Source organism: Oncorhynchus clarkii, chromosome 23 (assembly GCF_045791955.1).
Source record: "Oncorhynchus clarkii lewisi isolate Uvic-CL-2024 chromosome 23, UVic_Ocla_1.0, whole genome shotgun sequence".
In the NCBI taxonomy this organism is placed as follows: Eukaryota; Metazoa; Chordata; class Actinopteri; order Salmoniformes; family Salmonidae; genus Oncorhynchus; species Oncorhynchus clarkii.
The window spans coordinates 27,414,085-27,438,575 of NC_092169.1; the positions used below are offsets into that span (position 1 = coordinate 27,414,085).

The following is a 24,491-nucleotide window of genomic DNA, read 5'->3' on the forward strand; positions in this document are numbered from 1 at the left end:
TCATGGCATAAAGGGAGGGTGCAGGGCGGGGACATGTGAACGGACAGAGAGGGGAAATCAGCCAGGGACGTAGAAACAGGTACTATATTAAGTGACATCACATTGTGCAAATGCTCTCTTTCGGAATAAATTCCATTGTCGTGATAAGAACATATAAAATAATTAGTGTGCCTATTAAGTAATAACCAATTTGTTTAGTATTATACCACTGTTGACTTGAGGCCTAAAAGCAGGATCCTGTTCCTCTCGCATTGTCTGTTTGAAGTATTTTTATTGTCAGATAGAGAGAGAGAGTGCATCAAGTGAGAACCCTTTAACTTCCGCTAGTCCGCACATCTGTTCCCTCTACTATAGTTAGATGAGTTACTAGTCAGGTATAACATCCCAAACTCTGTAATATTGTTGTTGGTAGACTGGTTTTGTTGTCAACTGTCAAATTGACCAGATACATTTAGATACTCAAAACTGACACACATTTGACAGTTTAAAGAAAACATTTCATGCATTATTAAAGCGCCAGCAGTGACCTGAAGCTCAATTGTTCTGGCGTAAGGGATTAAGGTTGTAACACACATTATGGGAGAAGAGAAACAGAGTTGAAGGTACAAATAATCATGTGTTAGTGCTACAGCCAGAAGAGACTGCCAGAAGAGGACTGGCTGTACCTCAGAGCTTGGTTCCTCTCTAGGTTATTTCCTAGGTTCCTGCCTTCTAGGTAGTTTTTCCTAGCCACCGTGCTTCTGCATCTGCATTGCTTGCTCTTTGGGGTTTAGGGCTGCGTATCTGTAAAGCACTTAGTGTTTGTGACAACAGATCTAAAAATGATATGTTCAACATCTAACATTACTCTTTATTTTCATTTTTCCGTTTTTAGCGCGCTTTAACACATGAATACCCAGAGTATGTTAAAATAGTTGAAGTCGGGCCAAGAGACGGACTTCAAAATGAAAAGGTAAATCTTTTCAGTCACCCATCTGAAAATACACAGAACCCCCACCAACCATGAACACCCAAATACAGACAGATTATTTCACATGTAATTCACTGTATCACAATTCCAGTGGGTCAGAAGTTTACATACACTAAGTTGACTGTGCCTTTAAACAGCCTGGAAAATTCCAGAAAATGATGTCATGGCTTTAGAAGCTTCTGATAGGCTAATTGACATCATTTGAGTCAATTGGAGGTGTACCTGTGGATGTATTTCAAGGCCTACCTTCAAACTCAGTGCCTCTTTGCTTGACATCATGGGAAACTCAAAAGAAATCAGCCAAGACCTCAGAAAATAAATTGTAGACCTCCACAAGGCTGGTTCATCCTTGGGAGCAATTTCTAAACGTCTTAAAGTACCACGTTCATCTGTACAAACAATAGTACTCAAGTATAAACACCATGGGACCATGCAGCCGTCATACCACTCAGGAAGGAGACGTATTCTGTCTCCTAGAGATGAACATACTTTGGTGCGAAAAGTGAAAATCAATCCCAGAAAAACAGCAAAGGACCTTGTGAAGCTGTTGGAGGAAACAGGTACAAAAGTATCTATATCCACAGTAAAACGAGTCCTATCGACACAACCTGAAAGGCAGCTCAGCAATGAAGAAATTACTGCTCCAAAACCACCATTGAAAAGCCAGACTACGGTTTGCATCTGCACATGAGGACAAAGATCGTACTTTTTGGAGAAATGTCCTCTGGTCTGATGAAACAAAAATAGAACTGTTTGACCATAATGAGCATTGTTATATTTGGAGGAAAACGGGGAGACTTGCAAGCAGAAGAACACCATCCCAACCATGAAGCATGGGGGTGGCAGCATCATGTCGTGGGGGTGCTTTGCTGCAGGAGGGACTGGTGTACTTCACAAAATAGATAACATCATGAGGATGGAAAATTATGTGGATTTATTCAAGCAACAATTCAAGACATCAGTCCGAAAGTTAAAGCTTGGTCGCAAATGGATCTTCCAAATGGACAATGACCCCAAGCATACTTCCAAAGTTGTGGCAAAATGGCTTAAGGACAACAAAGTCAAGGTATTGGAATGGCCATCACAAAGCCCTGACCTCATCCTATAGAACATTTGCGGGCAGAAGTGAAAAAGTGTGTGCGAGCAAGGAGGCCTACAAATCTGACTCAGTTACACCAGCTCTGTCAGGAGGAATGGTCCAAAATTCACTCAACTTATTGTGGGAAGCTTGTGGAAGGCTACCCAAAATGTTTGACCCAAGGTAAACAATTTAAAGGCAATACTACCAAATACTAATTGAGTGTATGTTAACTTCTGACCCACTGGGAATGTGATGAAAGAAATAAAAACTGAAATAAAAAATTATCTCTGCTATTTTTCTGACATTTCACATTCTTAAAATGAAGTGGTGATCCTAACTGACCTAAGACAGGGAATTTGTACAAGGATTAAATGTCAGAAATTGTGAAAAACTGAGTTTAAATGTATTTGGCTAAGGTGTATGTAAACTTCCGACTTCAACTGTATATATATACATACAGTTGAAGTCGGAAGTTTACATACACCTTAGCCAAATACATTTAAACTATATATATATATATTGGCTATATATATATATATATTGTGCACAATAAAAAAATGTATACCATGAAGAAAAGCAATTATGAGTCAACATCTAATTATTGCTCCAGCGTTGATCAAAGGGCAGATTTATTATACTCTTGATCTGACTGAGATCTAATCTTGTCTGCCTCTTTCCAAACGAGTGGAATCATAAACAGTGGTTTGTTCGTTATGTTCGCCTGCGTCCCCTGGATTTGCCTCACAGATTTGCCTTTTTAGCAGCACATTCACCACTCTGACCTGAAATAAACTACCCCATTTCTCAGTCAGCTCAATAGGCAACTAGTCTAGAGATGCTGCTGACAGTGTGTTTGCGGGATGTCGGACGAAAGGCAATTTTAAAGCCGTCCCGTGACTCCTGACGTGTCTATAGATATCCCTACAGACTCTCAGAAAGTGCCCAACTGGTAAATAGTCACTTATAGATATATCAGTCAGGTGGCTATCTGCCAGCAGATACTTATATTGCAGTAACATTGAAGGTCTCTGGTTAGTATTACTTATCTAGCTAGAAGGATGAAATAAGAAGCTAATGTTAAACGGAGCCTACCTCAGCAGGAGCAAAAAATACACTACTAAGTTCTAATAATAACATTGCTTTAAAGAGAGTAGGCTCCTGAGACAGACAGTGATGTGACGCTCAGTGGTGAGGCTGAGAGAGTCCCCCCCTTCTGGACCTCACTAAAACAAAAATCCTAGTTATGGCCCTGTGTCTCAGGGGATGGTTGTCACCTGGAATATGGGGTTGGTTGTCATTATCAACATTACCACTGCCAGTATACAATAAATTCCAAGCTTTTTTTGTGCTTGTGCTATAAAGAGCTCCCTTCATTGCCTCTCTTTCAAACACATATTTTTTCTGTTACAAAACCACACACACACACACGCACACACACGCACACACACACACACACACACGCACACGCACGTGCACACACACGTGCACACGCACGCGCACGCGCACGCACACGCACACGCACACACACACATGCATAAAAGCTGAACATGCATACACAAATTTACTCAAAATGTCATGTTATTCTTAAGGCATAAATGCTAAATTTTGTTAGGAATATCATTCAATCAAAGAAAGGCTATTTCTAAGACTCTGTTTATTGCTTTATTTCCTGTTGCAAAAGGAATAAACTCCTAGCAAACGTTGTGACGACCAACCCCATAGTGTGACATCCAACCCCGCAATGGGTCTGCTTGTCAGAAATTGACAGAGTGTGTTTGATGGCAAATAACTCCAAGTTGGTATAAGATATGAGGATAAAAATGTTCCTATTTCAACCCAAGACCTTGGTCTTTCTAATATTGAAAAGAGTCTTGTAAGATATATTGGTCCTGAGAAATACACATGAGAGTAAAACGTGTGAAAACAACCCCGGTCTCCCCTACAAATGATTTATGTTCACTACACACCACACCATTACAAACTCAATATGACATCTGAAAGCTGAAAGCTTACTTCCTTTGTGGCAAGCCCACATTTAGTTTTGTATTATGTAACAATCCTTTTGATTGATTCCGGGTTGATTTGATGATCCCCTTAAACATATGGATTATTTTTCTATGATTACCCAAGGCATGTGTTTCACATTTTCTTCTCAAAAAAGTGATTGATCAAATGAACACCAACTGCCCTTGAAATCTATGTGAAACATGACCAAATTTTACCAGATGGCTCATATGTTGAATGTTTAGTATGAGTATAGTATGTCACAAATGTATCATTCCCATATTCAAGTCTGCTGTGGCTGTACAGATTGACATGAGGACAAAGTGAAACTCTGGGGGTAGTACACGCTGTAATTGTAGGAAATATGTCTGGAATAAGTACAAGTAGCAGGTGAGTGCTGTAAATTACTCCACGTATACCTCCAATCTTGAGAAGGGATCAGAATCAGATCCTGAAAGAGCTGGTCTCCATGTCATTGTTTTCCAGGAAATGGTTCCAACAGGAGTCAAAATCCAGCTGATAGACATGCTCTCAGAAACAGGCCTGCCTGTGATCGAGGCCACCAGTTTTGTGTCTTCAAAGTGGGTACCGCAGGTAATAACTCTTCTTTGTGTGCCCAGAAAGTGTGCTGAGTGATTTTATTAGGCTCTTATTGTTCTCCCCAGGACTACGGAGGGGAGACCTGCTTCTCCATCATCACAGTTATTCCCTAGACCCGCAGATGTTTTGGGGAGGAAATCCTTCTTATTTATTTTTTATTTCAACTCTATTTAACCAGGTAGGCTAGTTGAGAACAAGTTCTCATTTACAACTGTGACCTAGCCAAGATAAAGCAAAGCAGTGTGACACTGAGATATAGGCCTATTTCAAGCAGCATTATTTTGTTCGCATATGTAAAATATAAGACATCTCACCTCATTAAATAAACTACAGATGACTGTGTTAGTATTGAGTATTGAGACATGATGTGGAACAGCTAGCTCTATTTCTATATGAGCTTCTGGTAAATGTAAGTTTTACATACTAGTCTCACTTGCCAGTTGCAGGGCGCTTCACCAGCAGCTATGGGAAGAGACTATACTTTGTTGATATGTTTTGTAAACATGCTTATGCTTTTGTCTGTTGTCCAGATGGCGGACCACACTGAAGTACTTCAAGCCATCCACAGATCTTCTCATGTTCGTTATCCAGTTCTGACACCCAACATGCATGGCTTTCAGGATGCTGTAAGCATTTCATTATTCATGCAAGAAATCACACTCTTCAAAATGTACAGATATCTCCCCAGGCTCCCCCGATATGACTACCGTTAATATATATAGTGCTACATCAAAGCTGAGTACACTTTATGCCTGAGATTAATGGAAACGTTTTACAGTGATTGTGTGTTACATAATATTATATCTAAAGAATTGATATCTGTTGCAACTTCCTTCTGTCCTGTTGAAGGTTGCAGCTGGTGCTACTGAAGTGGCCGTGTTTGGGTCTGCATCTGAGACCTTCAGTAGGAAAAACATCAACTGCTCTATAGATGAGAGCATTCTGAGGTTCGAGGAAGTAATTTGCACTGCCAAACAACGACAGATTCCAGTCCGTGGGTTTGTATCATTCCTCACTTGCTTCTTCACCAGAGTAAAACGATTTGACTTTAACATCTTGCATTCATTCCATAGGCTCTATAGCTGATATCAACCATGAACAATGCAAAATGCAATTTCTTTACTCAAATTACAATCAAGTTATCAGTTCAAGAGTTGATGTTGATGATAAACAAAATAGTTAGTTAAACATGTGTGTTCACTTCGCAGGTGTGTTGTGAAATAGTGTATGTTTACATTAACAACTTGAGACATTGAAAACACTACAGTGAAATGTTTCAGAGGCCTATTGTTACTCTCTCTATTAGCAAAGGAACACAGCATTAAATGACTCCAGAAATAATAGGTTAATAAGCGAATTTCCAGATGTGCACTGCATCGCTCTATGTGTTACTACAACTACAAGTCCAGATGTACCGTACAGAACCGCTGACATGAAGCATGTTTAAATTCAGTGGTACAGTAGCACCCCTTTCACCCAAACAACTGCACATTGACATGGCAACGCATCAGTTTGACACAGGCGTTCTGGCAAATGTGATTTAATGCCGGCTGTTGGAGATGGTTAGGGCAGCACTCCCTTCCCTGGAGTCCAGCTAGAACTTGCTGGAAATTCCGGTTACAAACTGAAGTATCGTCTAACGACCGAGAGCCCAAGAGAAACATTTTCTACTTTTCACATGTTGTCCACTATTTCAAGCGGTGAACATTTCCTACACATATGGAATAGACATATAGTTTGACTTCATCCCCCTGCATAATTTCTCATTACTACTGTCAACAACATAAGGAACATATAACAAGATATTCAACACCAATTCGATATAAAATGTGAAGTCTATATTGCTCTGGCAGTTAGCGGCTAGTGAATCGAGAAAAAAAGAGCTGCTCATTTTATGCTCTACCATAATTCTAATGACAGACAGAATAAATTATATGAGTTTTTGACAAGAGAGAGATTACATTTTTAGTACAATTCACTTTGTGACATTTGCCAAAGTGTACATGTTTATGACCCATGTATTAATATATGCCATGTGTGTTTATGACCCATGTATTAATATATGCCATGTGTGTTTATGACCCATGTATTAATATATGCCATGTGTGTTTATGACCCATGTATGTTTTCTTTTAGATATGTTTCTTGTGCACTAGGATGTCCATATGAGGGACCCATTGAATCCACTAAAGTTGCAGAGGTAAGACACAATTTCTGCATTGCCTACTTTATATGTGTACATGTAATCTAAACAATGTCAAATCCCCATAAGGACCAATTTCCTTTTCTAGACAAAGAGAAAACATTCAGATGTCTGTAATGCTGTAGCTATGAGCTCCTGTCTGTTTCTCCTGTATGTCCAAGGGACTTGTTTTGTTAAGTTGCTCTATTCTTGGCTATAGGTGGTGAAGAGGTTGTATGAACTGGGCTGCTACGAGGTGTCTCTGGGGGATACTATCGGCGTGGGCACCCCAGGCTCCATGGCCAAGATGTTACACAGCGTCAAGAAGGAGGTACCCAGCAGCGCTCTGGCCGTTCACTGCCATGACACTTACGGCCAGGCCCTGGCCAACATCCTAACCGCACTGCAGGTAACCACTGAGAGTAAGGCGCAATATGGTTTATGTCAATCATGTTTTTTTAGAGACCCTGATAAAGTGGGGTTTTACTCAAATCTAGCAACATTTTTGAGAAAGGCTGCATGGTAAGTAACAATGTGGTAGTGTGACATTATCAAGTGGTCGGTCATAGATGGTATCCTATTTTGTGTGCCAAACTTATGTGCTCAGTTTTATGTGAGAATTGAGGAAGCATTGTTTGCGTGACGGAAAATATATTCATAAATAACAAAAACAAAGGTATCTGTTACAATACGACATATGAAAATAGGAGAGACAAATCACTCAATTTGGAATTGGGAACATGATCTGGGAGTCCCCAACAAAGGAAAATAATACAAAAACTGCCCACCCCAAAAAATCCCAGAATCATAATGAACATAAGATAGGTCCACTGGCTCTCTTATTTCCAGCACCTACATTAAAGAGAATAAAAGAGTCTTTCACGGATCATTAATAAAGCTTCATCCTTTCCTTAGACCACAAAATCTAATTAAGTTGTACAAAAGCTTCCTGTAATAGCCCTCTTTCTATGGTATTTTTCACCACCTCTCTGGAGTGAACCTATAACTTGAGATTCAGTCGGGACATAAACTAGCGGTAATGTAGACATGGCTGTATCAGTTCTCTGGGGCACCCATTGTGCTCTGTCTCCCAGTTTGTCATCCTCGGCAGTGGAGGGATGCTCTTTGGGGGCTGGGTGGGTCAGCAGATGTGAGGGGGTTCACACAAAGGCTTACCTATTCGGTGTCTGTTTCACATGACAGTGCCCTGGCCTTGACAAAGGTACTGAGTGCGAGGGGGAGACGGGCCAGCCCTGAGGGGCTCCCAACTCATCTGTCGCTTGGTTGTTGAACTATCTGACAATGCTGCACTTAAAGGGCACAGGGAAAATGATCCTTTCATTGGCCTGCTAAGAAACACATGGCAAATGGAGAATGCGAAAGAAACTCGTCCTCAGCAGCAACTATGTAACTGAGCCAGGGAGGTTGCAGTGACTATCGCTGGATTCATTGAGAAATGTGAGTCACGGTCAAGTGTATAAGACATTTCAAAAAGAGAAAAATCTAAACGTCAAGAAAAAGGAATTATCCACTTAAAGGGGAAATCTGTGATTGCTACATCCATTTGGGGAATTTTAAAGGAATGATATACAGCTATTAATTCTTGAAGAATATAACTTATACATGCATAATGAGCTTGGTTCAATTAACTTACCTCATCAGAACACAAAATATAAGCTTGTTTTACTAATTTATTTGTAAAGAAAGTCATTGTAAACACACACTCTATAGCCTCAAAAGATGGTTAAAACTATAATTTTGATTTCATGGATGGTCAGTTCTTGTTTCCATAACTCTGTCTATGAATTTGAACATTTCGACAGCCCCGTCATTCAGCTATTTACAAAATCAGTGGCTTTGTTATTGTTTAAACCGCAGATTTCTCCTTTAAGAAAATCTATGACCATTTTCAATGCTGTGTTGCAATCCCTCTTACCCTAAGTAACCCAAAGTCTGCATAACGTTTAGCACTGGTTCATGGCTTTACTTATGAATTTATCTACTTCCATGTTCAAAGAATTGTGCATGTTCACCAATCAGCATTCTGGTTTGTATTTAAAAATAGTGTTACAACAGATCCTAATGTTGGGCACTTTTGACAAGGGGTGAGAAGAACCAGAGGGTGGGTGAAATTCCTTTCTGTGGATCACATTGAAATTGATTTATCACAGCTGCCCCGTGACCACTGAAAATAATAACAGGCATGGATATTTAGACAACCATTTGTCCTCCTCCCATCTCAACAACCTCAGTGGAAATGAAAGATTTTATCATAGACTTTTCATTACTGAGTGCCAGTTGTCCACACCACCAACTGGGAGAGAAATGAACTCCACCATCCCCTGTCAGAACCGTGTTACCTCTGCTTTTGTTCATGATAAAGACATTCCATGCTCTTTGTACCTTTTTTGGGGGAAGTTCTGGGGGCCTTTGTTACGAACCCACCTTTGGTGGGTCACACAATGAGAAAGTATGTACTTTATTTTTCAGACTTTGCTGGGAAATAGATTTGATCCGGCCCAACGTTTCCATGTAAACTGCAGCTGACTGCTGGGCTATTGATAGAACTCAGTGTAGCCAGACGCTCTTGGCTGAGAATTCAGACCTGTTCTTACGGATGTAGGATCTTGCTGAGAATTTTCCTGCACCGCAGGAAATGCGGATGAGCTTTGTGATTTACATAAATTCACTGAAAACCCACACTAACACATGGTTATATTAACAGTATTTCACTTTTCATGTAGACTACTTTTGGCCACCTAATAGCCTAACCACCGATCAAGCAACATTATGGACTAAACGTTCTGTTTCTGCAGGATTACTTTTGCTGTGACAATATAGATCAAATTAAGATCCTATATCTGTACTCATGGTTAGCTCCTCTACACTAAGCAAAACAAGTCCGAGCCAAAGCTCATTGACAGGGTTTTAATCTTGTGACTCTCTCTAAATATTTAGTGGAAAGTATGGATGCTATTCTGATAATGGGTGTAAGTGGATCAGTAAGGGACACTATTCCATCTTGTCCAATACATCTAAATACTCTAGATGAGTGTTTTACAAATGGTGACTTGAAGGACCCACTAATGTGTTGTAGCTAATTCCTGCTGGGTAGTGATTTTTGCCGGGGTCCTGGATAGAGATGTTTATGTTCACTTGTGGTTTACAAGAAACCTCCCAAATGGTCCCAGAACCAAAGTGTTTTGGAACCACTAGTGACAGAGACAAAATTGAAATTAGAATGACAATGTTTCATAACCATGGTCATGACAAATCAAACAGGCACGTTGTCCAATAAAACATATGGTTTTGAGTTAACCCATACAATCCAGAGGACATTACATTTGAGCTGTGTAGGTCTAATGTTGAGCGTCATGAAAGTGAAGTGAGATGGGTGTAAAGACCTGTCAGTGGTAAACAACTCAGCCAATTTTCAACAAAGTGACTAAACATTTAGACAGGTCCATTCATGTGGTTTCATGGTTGATTACGAAAGCCTTACTCATAGGTCAAGGAGCAAAGACCCCTGGAATAATGAGTGTTAACATTAGGTGAATGTTAATGGCTCTTCAAACAAGAATTTGGAACAGTCTTGGCGATGTTCATAAGCATGTTTAGTGCTATAGCTAGCTAGCCAACAGCACGTCATATGACAATACTTTAACCTTTCCCTAAACATGGCTTGTGATCTGGCAATATTGCCAACATAACAGACTACAAGGAACTCCCATTTAATTGCCTGCTGAGGATATTAGCTTATTAGAATAGGCTTGTGGTGCAGGAGTCAGTGTATGTGCCAGGTGACCACAATGAGGAAAGCCAGTAACTTGGTGGAAAGTATTCCTCTTCGTGTGCGCTTGGCATCAAGGGCTGGATTCAATCCATATCACAGAAGTATCAAGGAAGATCCACTTAATAGCTCAATTTTGATTTAATGGCAATGTTCCAGCGTTCCCGGAGAATGCATTTACGCTAAACGCTGACTGCATTCATGCTAAACGCTGCATACAGCATGTCTGCTCAATCGGAATTTATCTTTACATTTTAATGCGGATCTTCCATGATACTTCCGCGACACGGATTGAATCCAGGCCCAAGACAACGTTCCCCTTTGCATGGTCTCTTTAGAGCACGAACACACAAATAAATGGTGCCTTATTAAAGAGGAACCTTATGTTAACATGAAGTACTTGCTGCATCCCAAGGTGGAAAATTTGTATTTTAATATTCTAAAAACCACGCATATTAAAGTAAACTCTACAAACAACAAGGATAGATTGGCACAGGAAGTGGTTTAGCCCATGAGGCCAAATGTTGTATTAATTTAGTTTGAATTACTCCTTCAGCTTACTGTACAAATCTTGGTAGTCAAATGCTTTGAGTGGTTTATAATGTAAGAGGTGCTTTCTTTAAGAGCGTGGTCTCTACTTGGCCAATGACCTCCATAGTCAAACAAGACAATAGATGGTTTTCATGCTTTAAGGTCTTCTGAGTAATCCATTTATGTTTTTGTCTACCTCCCTATTAGCCACAAATATCAAGGAAGAGGTTGTGGCTTTACAGTGGCAGGATTTATTTATTGCTGGAAAGGGCTGCCCCAGGTTAGAAATGTGTCAACCTTGCAAGCTACCATTGAATACAATCTCCTTCAGTTCCACAGTTTATGTAGAGAAATGTCAAGGCTGAGTTGGCGAAACCTTGCTGCCTCAAACCCTTCAATGAACATACCCATTCTGCCCCAACTGACGCACGGCCACACTTAAAACAAACAATACTGGGAAAGAGTGTGGCCATCTCTCAAGTTGTTCACTTACAGTATATAAGCCGCCTTCCATAATCCCATATCATATGATGTGAACAGCCAGAGCACACCATAAAGTTTATTTTGTCAGGAATGCATTATTTTTATACCTCCACGGCTCACTGAATGTGGCTCTTTAACAGCCAGTTCACATCTGGTTTCTGAGCTGTGAGAGGCTAATTGAATGCTGGCAATTTGGACCTTCTGACCACCAGTCCCTGTGCGTATTTCGTCCCATATAGCAGCAGGAATCAGACGTACTGTCGAAAGTGATTGCTGTGCTCTTGGTGTGCCCTGGTCCACCGGAGACCATCTGGCACTCTCGCAGTTAGCGGCAGAATGCGAGAGGTTTGGCACGGTAAATTACAACTCTGTGTTTACACAACAAAAAAGTCTGCCCAATACAATATCCTGCCCTGGAGTTAACTAAGGTCTGGAAATCTCTTGCGCAGTGCACACCGGAGTGGATCACTTTAGCCAACACAAACAGCAATTACAGGCGGCTGAGACAGCCCCTGGATAAAATAGACCCTTTTCTCTGAGAAAAGGCACCAATTATGACCCTTAGTCAGAGAACAAACGGTGCTTCCATTATTTTTGTTTGTTTGGGTCTGTCCCTCAAGGACAGAAGTCCTTCATGGTTTCAGTCTGATGTGTCCCCGTGCCACAGTGGGGTCAGTGGGAGGATAAGCGAGTTAATTTTGTCTCATCATGGGATCCTCTGACATCTGGCTCTGCCAAGGAAGCAGGAAAACGTCTTTAATATTCTCCTGACGGTTGCTGTTATGTGGAAAACCTTGCGGATATCTTAATCTGCGATGCTTCTGAAAAATAGATGCTTGGCTTCATAATTTGTCCCGATGAAGACGCAAGGTTCCGAGGCTGTTGTAAATAACCTGATAGCTTTGAGGCCCGAGGTCCTCAGAGGCATATCATATAGTCGTTTCCCCCCATCCTGAAAGTAACAAGTGAAGCTGTGTAGGCAGGCCTACAACGTTTTTATCACGTGGCTGTTGATAACTGTATAAAACTCAGGTTCTCTATTGGAGCATATAAATCATGTTTAAAAGCCAACCTAAAAACAACATCATATCCTGTGATATGAGAATAAACATCTGGTAAAACTTCTCTATGGTTCATAATGTCTTAATGAAACGTAAAGGTATTCGACAAGAATAATTAAACGTATCTACCAGACTGAAGATGTTTTTATGACATCAACATTTTGGATGAAGCAAGCTCACAATCTTTTTCTGAATGACAAGGTTAACATTTAATGGAAGATGAATTAGCAAAGTGGGTTGAAGGCAAATCCCACTGGGCACACCACGTCATTTAAATGTGGAAATTGGGGTAATATTTGGTTGAGCCATTGGTCAGCCAGAAGTTTGTTGAATTCCCAATGTGTTATCACCATGCTTTCAACCATCTAAAAGCAAAGCCAAATTCCAATGAAAAACAATGTCTGATTTTTGGTTTTGTTGTCATCTAAATGTGTTATCACTGTGCATTCAACTATTTAAAAGCACAACAAAGTTCAAACGGGAATACAATGTCAGATATTTTGTATTTACAGTATACAACAATGTAATGTGTTATCACTGTGCTTCATCTAATAGCACAATCAAATACATGACCTGGATTACAGTTTATTATATTAAAAGTAGCCTACATATAGTGCCAATGGTCAAAGCTGTTCGAGATTCTGCACACAATTTTACAGCAATTGTAAAGATCTCCACAGACCTGCGACCTTTGCATGCTATCTTGAACATAAACTATGATTACGTAAGACATTTATAGTTACAGTAGGCTAACTTCAAAATGTGGCCATAGATGTTACTCACTTTAAGGTTGAATAAATACGGTTGGCAACATAACCAAATATCAACATTTCTAATGCTTGGATAGTTTCATCTGGGTCACTGGCTTAATCCTATTCTATAACTTGTATTTTTGGTTTAGCTCGAGAGGTGAATCCAACATATGCTTTGTTAACATGTTGACAACTCAATAGACTATTTACTGTATTGCAAAAGTTATATTGAATTGTGTTTAGTTGTCAACGCAACCAAGTATCAACATTTGAAGGAGGTATTTATTTTGTGCCACTGACAAGTCTGGCTTTAATTCCAGTTTGTCTACATATTAAGAATTGAAATGTTGGATTCATGTCTCCATCTCAACCAATAATCAAAGTCAAAGAATTGGCTAAATCAAATCAAACGTTATTTAAAGTGCATTTAAAATGTGATTACATTTGACTTTGTCCTATTATTTAACTATCACGCCCTGACCATAGAAAGCTTTTTATTCTCTATGTTGGTTAGGTCGGGGTGTGATTAAGGGTGGGTTATCTAGGTGAATTATATATCTATGTAAGCCTGGTATGGTTCCCAATAAAAGGCAGCTGTTTATCATTGTCTCTGATTGGGGATCATATTTAGGTAGCCATTTCCCCGCTTTATTGTTTTTGTTCTTTAAGTTTCTCTTCCAAATAAAAGGATGGAAACATACCATGCTGCATCTTGGTCCACTCCTTATAACGATCGTGACAGAAGATCTCACCTCAAACGGACCAAGCAGCGTGGCCAGAAGGAGCAGACACCCTGGACGTGGGAGGATATCTTGGACGGTAAGTGATCCTGGACATGGGAGGAGATCCTGACTGGAAAGGATTGCCTTCCATGGAAGCAGACGGAGGCAGCGAGAGAGGAACAACGACGACACCGGGGTTCACGGCCACGACGGAAGCCCGAGAGGCAGCCTCAAAAATATTTTTTGGGGGGGGCACCCGGGGGGGTTGGCAGCTTTTGAACCAGAGCCAACTCCCCGTACTCACCGTTGGGAGCGTGTGACCGGTCAGGCACCATGTTTTGCGGTGATATGCACTGTGTCTCCAGTGCGCATTCATAGCCCGGTGCGTTCTGTGCCAAGTGGGTATCTGTCCAGGAAGGGTTGTGCCGGCTCAGCGCGCCTGGTTTCCAGTGCGCCTCCTTGGTCCAGGATATCCTGCGCCGTCTCTACGCGCTGTATCCCCAGTGCGCCTTCACAGCCAATGCGTCCTGTGCCAGCTTCCCGCACTTGCCGTGCGAAGGTGGTCATTTGTCCAGGATGCGTTGTGCCAGCTCTACGCTCCAGACGTCCAGTGCGCCTCCACAGTCCAGTACGTCCTGTGCCTCCTCCCCGCACTCGCCCTGAGGTGCGTGTCACCAGCCCGGTGCCACCTGTACCGGCCCCATGCATCAGGCCTCCAGTGCGCATTCCCAGTCCAGAGCTTCTGGCGACAGTTCCCAGTCCAGAGCTTCCGGCGACAGTTCCCAGTCCAGAGCTTCCGGCGACAGTTCCCAGTCCAGAGCTTCCGGCGACAGTTCCCACCATTAACTTTGATTTTTGGTGAGATGGATATGTGAATCCAACATATAAATTATTAATTTGTGGACGAACTGGAATTAAAGCCAGACTAAGTAAGTAAGTGGCACAGGTGGAACTATCCAAGCAGAAATTGTGATATTTGTTTGCATTGAAAACCAAACACAATTCAATATCCAGTATGTCTAAAAATGAATAATTCATATGTTGGATTCATGTATCCAGCTCAACCAAAAAAACGAAGTTAATTAATAGGACTAAATCTAATCTAATCAAACTTTAAATGCACTAAAAATAAGTTTGATTTGATTTAGTCCTATTCTTTAACTTAGATTTTTGGTTGATATGAATTTGATTTATTAGGATCCCCATTAGCCGACTCCAATAGCGACAGCTGGTCTTACTGGGGTCCGACATATAACGCAAAATACATTACAGACAAAAGACTACAATTGACATACATTTAAAATCATGAACATGTACAGTGAGGGAAAAAAGTATTTGATCCCCTGCTGATTTTGTACGTTTGCCCACGGACAAAGAAATTATCAGTCTATAATTTTAATGGTAGGTTTATTTGAACAGTGAGAGACAGAATAACAACAAAAATATCCAGAAAAACGCATGTCAAAAATGTTATAAATTGATTTGCATTTTGATGAGGGAAATAAGTATTTGACCCCTCTGCAAAATATGACTTAGTACTTGGTGGCAAAACCCTTGTTGACAATCACAGAGGTCAGACGTTTCTTGTAGACGTTCTCAGGAGGGATTTTGTCCCACTCCTCTTTGCAGATCTTCTCCAAGTCATTAAGGTTTCGAGGCTGATGTTTGGCAACTCGAACCTTCAGCTCCCTCCACAGATTTTCTATGGGATTAAGGTCTGGAGACTGGCTAGGCCACTCCAGGACCTTAATGTGCTTCTTCTTGAGCCCCTCCTTTGTTGCCTTGGCGGTGTGTTTTGGGTCATTGTCATGCTGGAATACCCATCCACGACCCATTTTCAATGCCCTGGCTGAGGGAAGGAGGTTCTCACCCAGGATTTGATGGTACATGGCCCCGTCCATCGTCCCTTGGATGCGGTGAAGTTGTCCTGTCCCCTTAGCAGAATAACATCCCCAAAGCATAATGTTTCCACCTCCATGTTTGACGGTGGGGATGGTATTCTTGGGGTCATAGTCAGCATTCCTCCTCCTCCAAACACGGCGAGTTGAGTTGATGCCAAAAAGCTCAGTTTTGGTCTCATCTGACCACAACACTTTCACCCAGTTGTCCTCTGAATCATTCAGATGTTCATTGGCAAACTTCAGACGGGCATGTATAAGTGCTTTCTTGAGCAGGGGGACCTTGCGGGCGCTGCAGGATTTCAGTCCTTCACGGCGTAGTGTGTTACCAATTGTTTTCTTGGTGACTATGGTCCCAGCTGCCTTGAGATCATTGACAAGATCCTCCCGTGTAGTTCTGGGCTGATTCCTCACCGTTCTCATGATCATTGCAACTCCACGAGGGGAGATCTTGCATGGAGCCCCAGGCCGAGGGAAATGGACAGTTCTTTTGTGTTTCTTCCATATGCAAATAATCGCACCAACTGTTATCACCTTCTCACCAAGCTGCTTGGCGATGGTCTTGTAGCCCATTCCAGCCTTGTGTAGGTCTACAATCTTGTCCCTGACATCCTTGGAGAGCTCTTTGGTCTTGGCCATGGTGGAGAGTTTGGAATCTGATTGATTGATTGCTTCTGTGGACAGGTGTCTTTTATACAGGTAACAAACTGAGATTATCAGCACTCCCTTTAAGAGTGTGCTCCTAATCTCAGCTCGTTACCTGTATAAAAGACACTTGGGAGCCAGAAATCTTTCTGATTGAGAGGGGGTCCAATACTTATTTCGCTCATCAAAATGCAAATCAATTTATAACATTTTTGACATGCGTTTTTCTGGATATTTTGGTTGTTATTCTGTCTCTCACTGTTCAAATAAACCTACTATTAAAATTATAGACTGATAATTTCTTTGTCAGTGGGCAAACATACAAAATCAGCAGGAGATCAAATACTTTTTTTCCTCACTGTAGTGTGTGTGTGCATCTATCAGTTACACATACTTGTCAGTACATACAAACAACAAGTAGGTCACATGGGGCAGTAATGGTTGCTGGGTGGAAGGCTGCCATCTTCTCATAATGTTGCTACTACCATCTCTTATGACCGAAAAGGGCTTCTGGACATCAACTGCGATTGCTCACCTCAAACTGTCGGACGGGAAGGATATAATCCAGACACCCGACCAAGCCCAGATTTTGCAGAAAGAAATCAAAGTGCCTTGTGAGGATCAGGTGACGAGTGGCTAATCTGCCCATGGCTTCCATCCTGCTAGCTAACGTTCAATCGCTGGAAAATAATTGGGACGAACTGAAAGCACGTTTATCCTACCAACGGGACATTAAAAACTGTAATATCTTACGTTTCACCGAGTCGTGGCTGAACTACAACATCAAGAACATACAGCTGTCGGGTTATACACTCTATCGGCAGGACAGAACAGCAGCCCCGTAAGACACAGGGCGGGGGCCTATGCATCTATGTAAGCAACAGCTGGTGCACGATATCTAAGGAAGTCTCAAGGTTTTGCTCGCCTGATGTAGAGTTTATCATGATAAGCTATAGACCACACTATCTACCGAGTTTTCATCTGCATTTTTCGTAGCTGTCTACATATCACCACAGACAGATGATGGCACTAAAACCGCACTCAAGAAGCTGTATACCGCCATAAGCAAACAGGAAAAAGTTCATTCAGAGGCGGCGCTCCTAGTGGCCGGGGACTTCAATTTACCTCATTTCTATCAGCGTGTTTAATGGGCAACCAGAGGGAAAAAATTCTAGACAACCTTTTCTCCACACAAAGATACGCGTACAAAGCTCTCCCTCGCCCTCCATTTGGAAAATGTGATTCTATCCTCCTGATTCCTGCTTACAGGAAAAAATTAAAGCAGGAAGCACCAGTGACTCGGTCTATAAAAAAAGTGGTCAGATGAAGCAGATGCTAAAAAACAGGACTGTTTTGCTATCACAGACTGGAATATGTTCCGGGATTCTTCCGAATGCATTGAGGAGTATACCACATCAGTCACTGGCTTTATCAATAAGTGCATCGAGGACGTCGTCCCCACAGTGACTGTAAATACATATCCCAACCAGAAGCCATGGATTACAGGCAACATTCGCACTGAGCTAAAGGGTAGAGCTGCCGCTTTCAAGGAGTGGGACTCTAACCCGGAAGCTTGTAAGAAATCCTGCTATGCCCTCCAATGAACCATCAAACAGGAAAAGCGTCAATACAGGACTAAGATCGAATCGTACCGCACCGGCTCCGATGCTTGTCTGATGTGGCAGGGCCTGCAAACTATTAAAGACTACAAAGGGAAGCACAGCCGAGAGCTGCCCAGTAACACAAGCCTACCAGATGAGCTAAATAACTTCTATGCTTGCATCGAGGCAAGTAGTGCTGAAACATGCATGAGAGCATCAGCTGTTCCGGACGACTGTGTGATCACGCTCTCCGCAGCCGATGTGAGTAAGATTACCAGAAAGTGCACTCCGAGCATGCGCTGACCAACTGGCAAGTGTCTTCCCTGACATTTTAAACCTCTCCCTGTTTGAGTCTGTAATACCAACATGTTTCAAGCAGGTCACCATAGTCCCTGTGCCCAAGAACACTAAGGTAACCTGTCTAAATGACTCCCGAATAGTAGAACTCACATCAACACCATTATCCCAGAAACCCTAGACCCACTCCAATTTGCATACTGCACCAACAGATCCACAGATGACGCAATCTCTATTGCACTCCACACTGCCCTTTCACACCTGGACAAAAGGAACACCTATTTGAGAATGCTATTCATTCACTACAGCTCAGCGTTCAACACCATAGTGCCCTCAAAGCTCATCACTAAGCTAAGAACTCTGGGATTAAACACCTCCCTCTGCAACTGGATCCTGGACATCCTAATGGGGTGCCACTAGGTGGTAAGGGTAGGTAACAATACATCTGCCACGCTTATCCTCAACATGGGAACACCTCAGGGGTATGTGCTCAGTCTCCTCCTGTACTCCTTGTTCCTTCATGACTGCACGGCCAGGCATGACTCCAACACCATAAGTTTGCTGATGACAGTGGTAGGCCTGATCACCGACAACGATGAGACAGCCTATAGGGAGGAGGTCAGAGACCTGACAGTGTTGTGCAAGGACAACAACCTCTCCCTCAACGTGATCAAGACAAAGGAGATGCTTGTAGACTACTGAAAAAGGAGGACTGAGCATGCCTGCATTCTCATCGACGGGGCTGTAGTGGAGCAGGTTGAGAGCTTCAAGTTCCTTGGCGTCCACATCACCAACAAACTAACATGGTCCAAGCACACCAAGACAATCATGTAGAGGGCACAGCAAAACCTATTCCCCCTCAGGAGACTGAAAAGATTTGGCACTGGTCCTCAGATCCTCAAAAGGTTCTACAGCTGCACCATCGAGAGCATCCTGACGGGTTGCATCACTGCCTGGTATGGCAACTGCTCAGCCTCTGACTGCAAGGCACTACAGAGAGTAGTGAATACAGCCCAGTACATCACCGGGGCCAAGCTTCCTGCCATCCAGGACCTCTATACCAGGCGGTGTCAAAATTGACTCCAGCCACCCTAGTCATAGACTGTTCTCACTGTTACCGCAAGGCAAGCGGTACCGGAGTGCCAAGTCCAGGTCCAAGAGGCTCCTAAAGAACTTCTACCCCCAAGCCATAAGACTCCTGAGCAACTAATCAAATGGCTACTCAGACTTTGCATTGCCCCCCCCCCCCCCCTTCTACGCTGTTGCTACTCTCTGTAATTATCTATGCATAGTCACTTCAATAACTCTACCTACATGTACATATTACCTCAATTACCTTGACACCGGTACCCCCTGTTTATAGCCCCGCTTTTGTTATTTACTACTGTTCTTTAATAATTTGTTTTTCTTATCTCTTACTTTTTTTGGGGTATTTTCTTAAAACTGCATTGTTGGTTAAGGGCTTGAAAGTAAGCATTTCACTGTAAGGTATACTACTCCTGTTGTATTTGCCACATGTGACAAATGCAATTTGATTTGATTTGAAATGGGGAAAGGCGTTGTGCTATGAGGTGCTGCTTTATTTTTTTTTTGAAACCAGGTTTGCTGTTCACTTGCGCTATGTAAGATGGAAGGGAGTTCCATGCACTCATGGCTCTGTATAATACTGTGCGCTTCCTTTAAATTTTTCTGAACCTGGAGACTGTGAAAAGACCCCTGGTGGCATGTCTGGTGGGGTAAGTGTGTGTGTCAGTGCTGTGTGTAAGTTGACTGTGCAAACAATTTTGAATTTCCAAAACATTAATGTTTCTTATAAAAACAGGAAGTGACGCAGTCAGTCTTTCCTCAACTCTTAGCCAAGAGAGACTGGCATGCATCATATTAATATTAGCCCTCTGATTACAATGAAAAGCAAGCTGTGCGGCTCTGCTGGAGATGGAGATGTGAATCCAACATATTAATGATTAACTTGAAAATTAAATGTGAAATCAACCAAGGTTTGAAACCTTAGGCCTATATGTATTGTCTATTTGTAGTTGAGCCCTGGGTTGAACTGAAACAATAGCTGTTGATTTCTTTTCAAATGCTATATAGGCCTAAATAGTATCATTGATTATATATGACTTATAAATAATTTTTACATTTCATTTGCACTGTTAAACCTACCGTTTGGAATGACTTCGATAGCAACAGTGAATGTATTTAGTTATTGAGAGATCTCTCAATAACCATTCTCACGATAGCACATTGGTAGTAGTCATTGACAAATATCAAAGCTAACTTGGGCTGTGTTAAATCTTTGGATGGGAGACCAAATTAATAGCTGTAGATATGTCAACTCTCCAGTAGGAAGTGCTGCCAAGCCTATTTTTTTCTGATAGCGGATGTAACTTTGGAGATCTGATGTTGTTTCAAAAGTACTAATTCAACATTTAATACAAGGGTTGTCTATGTTGAACATTGGTTACAATGATGACATAATCCTGTGGTTGAAATTTCACCCTCAAATTTTTTTTCAAATCCAATGTATTTTCCATGTAGATTGCATGTCACAATGCATTGATAAATTATGCTGAATCAACATTGATTCAACTATTTTGTAGTCTACATAACTTGGAAATGAATAACTGTCTCTCTCAGAGGCCCACTGTCTTCTTTGCTTATCTCTGAAGGGACAACATGTCGCTATGCCTTTTTGTGCTCTTTATATGGATTCTTCTCCCCAGGACCACATGAGGTGGATGTTTTGGGAATGTTTTACAACGATAAAGCTTTTTTTCCCCCTGCAACACCGAAGTTCAACCATAAAACAGTAGGCCTATCCCTTGCTAAGCAAAATTTTCTGGCTGTTTGGTACTGTGGTCCAACAAAAGCGCAGACATGCAGGGGAACAACCCACAACGCATCATTAATTCTCATATGGAGGCCAGACACTTGGTAGCCAGGCTGTAAAAAGCATTTCCCCCACAGAAAGTTGAACTCTCTGTGACAATTACTTTTATTGTGGACATTGTGCATGAACAAAATTGAAGTCGGAGACGTTAAACAAAACAAGAAATACATTTTAGAAGTGATTATTTTTACATATGGGTGTGCTCTATTTATTCAGGACACAGAAAAGACTGAGACATTGTATTCAAGGACATCAGAGGGTGTCATTGAAATTGAGTTATAGCCTTGAATTTAAACAACCCCTTTTTCAAAGCTTAGTAACACACACCTTTGGAATTACCCATTTAGAAACGTACCATAGGGAGAAGGCTAATTATCCAGTGAAAGGATTGTAATAAGAGTAGTGTAGTTACAACTGAGTAACACTTGATGTATATGAAGATCGCTGTGCCTAGTAACAAAAATGTATGTACACAAATGTATATTTTGTGAGGTGTGCAGAAAAAAAGAGGTGGTGCAGAAAAACACAAGCTCCCATGAGGATCAGAAAACATGACACAACAATACGGAACTTTGTGCATTTACAAAGTCTGCTATTACCAAAAACATGCCGCAAATGATGTGTCACTGCTTTAGTATGGCAAAGAGGATGAGTAAGCTGAACTGTGGGGGGACACTAGGCTGTTGCGCCCGCTCACCTCAAAGAAACGAAGACCACATTTCCCATAAAAAAACACAACCCTGGCAGGGCACACTATACCAACACATTACAATACAGGAGAACAGGGGACATTGTTCTACATGGGATTTTACCTTCTGCGTGCCCTGTGCGTGTGGTTGCTGAATGTCTCTCCTGTGTGTATGTGTCTACCTCAGATGGGGATTTGTACAGTGGACTCGTCTGTAGCAGGTTTGGGAGGGTGCCCATATGCCCAGGGGGCCTCTGGCAACGTGTCAACAGAAGATGTTCTCTATATGCTCCATGGGATGGGCATTAAAACCGTGAGTGTTGCTTCACATAACCTGAAAATAGCCTTGCAATCGGCTTTGCAATCCCTAGTGAACCTCCCCTCCCCCTTCATCTGAGAAAGCTTCATTCATAGGATAGATTTCTTGTTCAAATGTGTTGTACATAAAGTGGTTTCTGCATAACTTTCATGTGTTTGTGTAGGCCTGCTGTTTCCATTTCCACAACCGTTTCTTTTGCAATTGCTCCCCCTGCTGGCAGGGTGCCATTCTTTCTTCTTTGATACCTTGTTTCTTTCATTCCAGGGAGTGGATCTCTCCAAAGTAATCGAGGCAGGTGACTTCATCTGCAAAGCCTTAAACCGCAAGACCAACTCCAAGGTAGCCCAAGCAAGAGGCGATTACTCTGTGCATTGCCACATGAAGAAGATAAATACTTGACACCTTGTCCTTTTGAACATTGTTCCTTTTCATGCTGCATATAGATAGCAAATTATACAATACAAAGTGCACTATACTTCATTTTTTGGACAAAAATGTGTATACATTTAGCAGAGGCACTTTATTAAAGTGTTAATGGATAAGGCCTATTTAAATTCAAGAAATAACTGTAAACTTTTCAAACCAAATAACTTGTATCACTGTATAGTCTGTCTGATAGCAGGTAAAAGAGATGACTCCTCACTAAGTTGTGAAAGTTATTCATGATGTTTCTGTTTGGGGTCTCTTCCCATTCATTTCCAGCTCAATGTGGTTACAATTAGACAAGGGGACCTGAGAGGGTTAAGGGAGTCCTGCTGGGTTTAAAACCAGTGTGGGTCGATCATTATCTCCCTCAAAATGTATTTTCATTTCCTAAGTCGCTTGCTCTGTCAAGATGGAAGTATGTCTGCCTTCACATGTGAAATATGTATTTGTTTTCTCTCTCTTCATCCTTCTAACCAGTGCATGACCCCATTCCATAAGTTGGATAAGGTCATTTATTAATTGTATTTTTTAGAGTTAAATGGACAGTAGTTGGCAGCTTTATGTTGAACTATTGTATTTGCAATAGTCAGAAGGGAAAAATGTATTTTAGCTGGTGAAGCATCTCATCCGCTACTTTTGGTAGAAGTAGGCCTGACAATATCTATAAGAACACTGAACAATATCAAATATTGGTCAATTAAATCCCGACATGAACTTTGTTGTATAACAAAGCATTTAACCTCCCTTCCACTAGACAGTCCTCCTTTTTAAACGCCTTACTCTTGCAGATAAGTTGAACAAATGTCAATATCCATGAGTAAAGTATTTTATTAATTTGCTTTTTAATAGTAATGAATGTACTGTAGTATTATGTATTGTGTGAGTATTATGTATTGAGTGACATAATAATAAGTAATATATTGAATGTATGTAGTGCCTTTATTCTATGGGTTCAAGAAGAGTGGCATATATGTTATAAATGAAATGAAGAGTTAATAGTTAATAGCTAATAAATAGTTAGAAAAGTAACTTGGTTTTTGCAAACCAAGGTAACATACATCATGGCTTCCCTTTTCTATTGTACTTGGATTGGAGAAAATATCAACAGAAATACACTGAAGAGTGTTATGGTAAACCACGGTGAATCCAACATGCTTATTACATAAAGATAATAAAGGTTGATTAAACAAAGTTGTTTACAGAGCAAGATTACTGTAGATTTCACACATGACCTTCTAAACTCTGTGTTTGCCTAAAGTGCTTCCTGCATATTGGCCCCTTCAGCCCAACCTTTCACCAACATGAAAGCATTGTTATTGTAATTTTGCGACAATATTGTATTACTTTCATGATTATTTTACTTGAGATAAGTAAAAAAAAAAAAACATTTAGTACCCTTTACATATGTTCCTGTAAGGGTATATCCTTGATCACAGGATAAAACATACAATCATCATTTAATACGCTTTACCAAAATATTTTATGAAAGTTAGAATACAATGTTTTATCCCCATTGCTTAAAAGGAGCTTAAGGGGGCACATCATACA

At 41.3% G+C, this 24,491-nt stretch overlaps 1 protein-coding gene across 1 annotated transcript; it reads left to right on the forward strand.

Moving 5' to 3' along the window:
* Nucleotides 1-940: 940 nt before the first annotated feature.
* LOC139381604 (3-hydroxy-3-methylglutaryl-CoA lyase, cytoplasmic-like) lies at nt 941-24,125 on the forward strand. The gene is made up of 8 exons (XM_071125255.1): nt 941-952; nt 4,542-4,649; nt 5,186-5,281; nt 5,505-5,653; nt 6,792-6,855; nt 7,058-7,246; nt 22,386-22,511; nt 22,782-24,125. The coding sequence occupies exons 2-8, from the start codon at nt 4,545-4,547 to the stop codon at nt 22,914-22,916; spliced, it is 864 nt and encodes a 287-aa protein (XP_070981356.1). The 5' UTR covers nt 941-952; nt 4,542-4,544; the 3' UTR covers nt 22,917-24,125.
* The last annotated feature ends 366 nt before the right edge of the window (nt 24,126-24,491 follow it).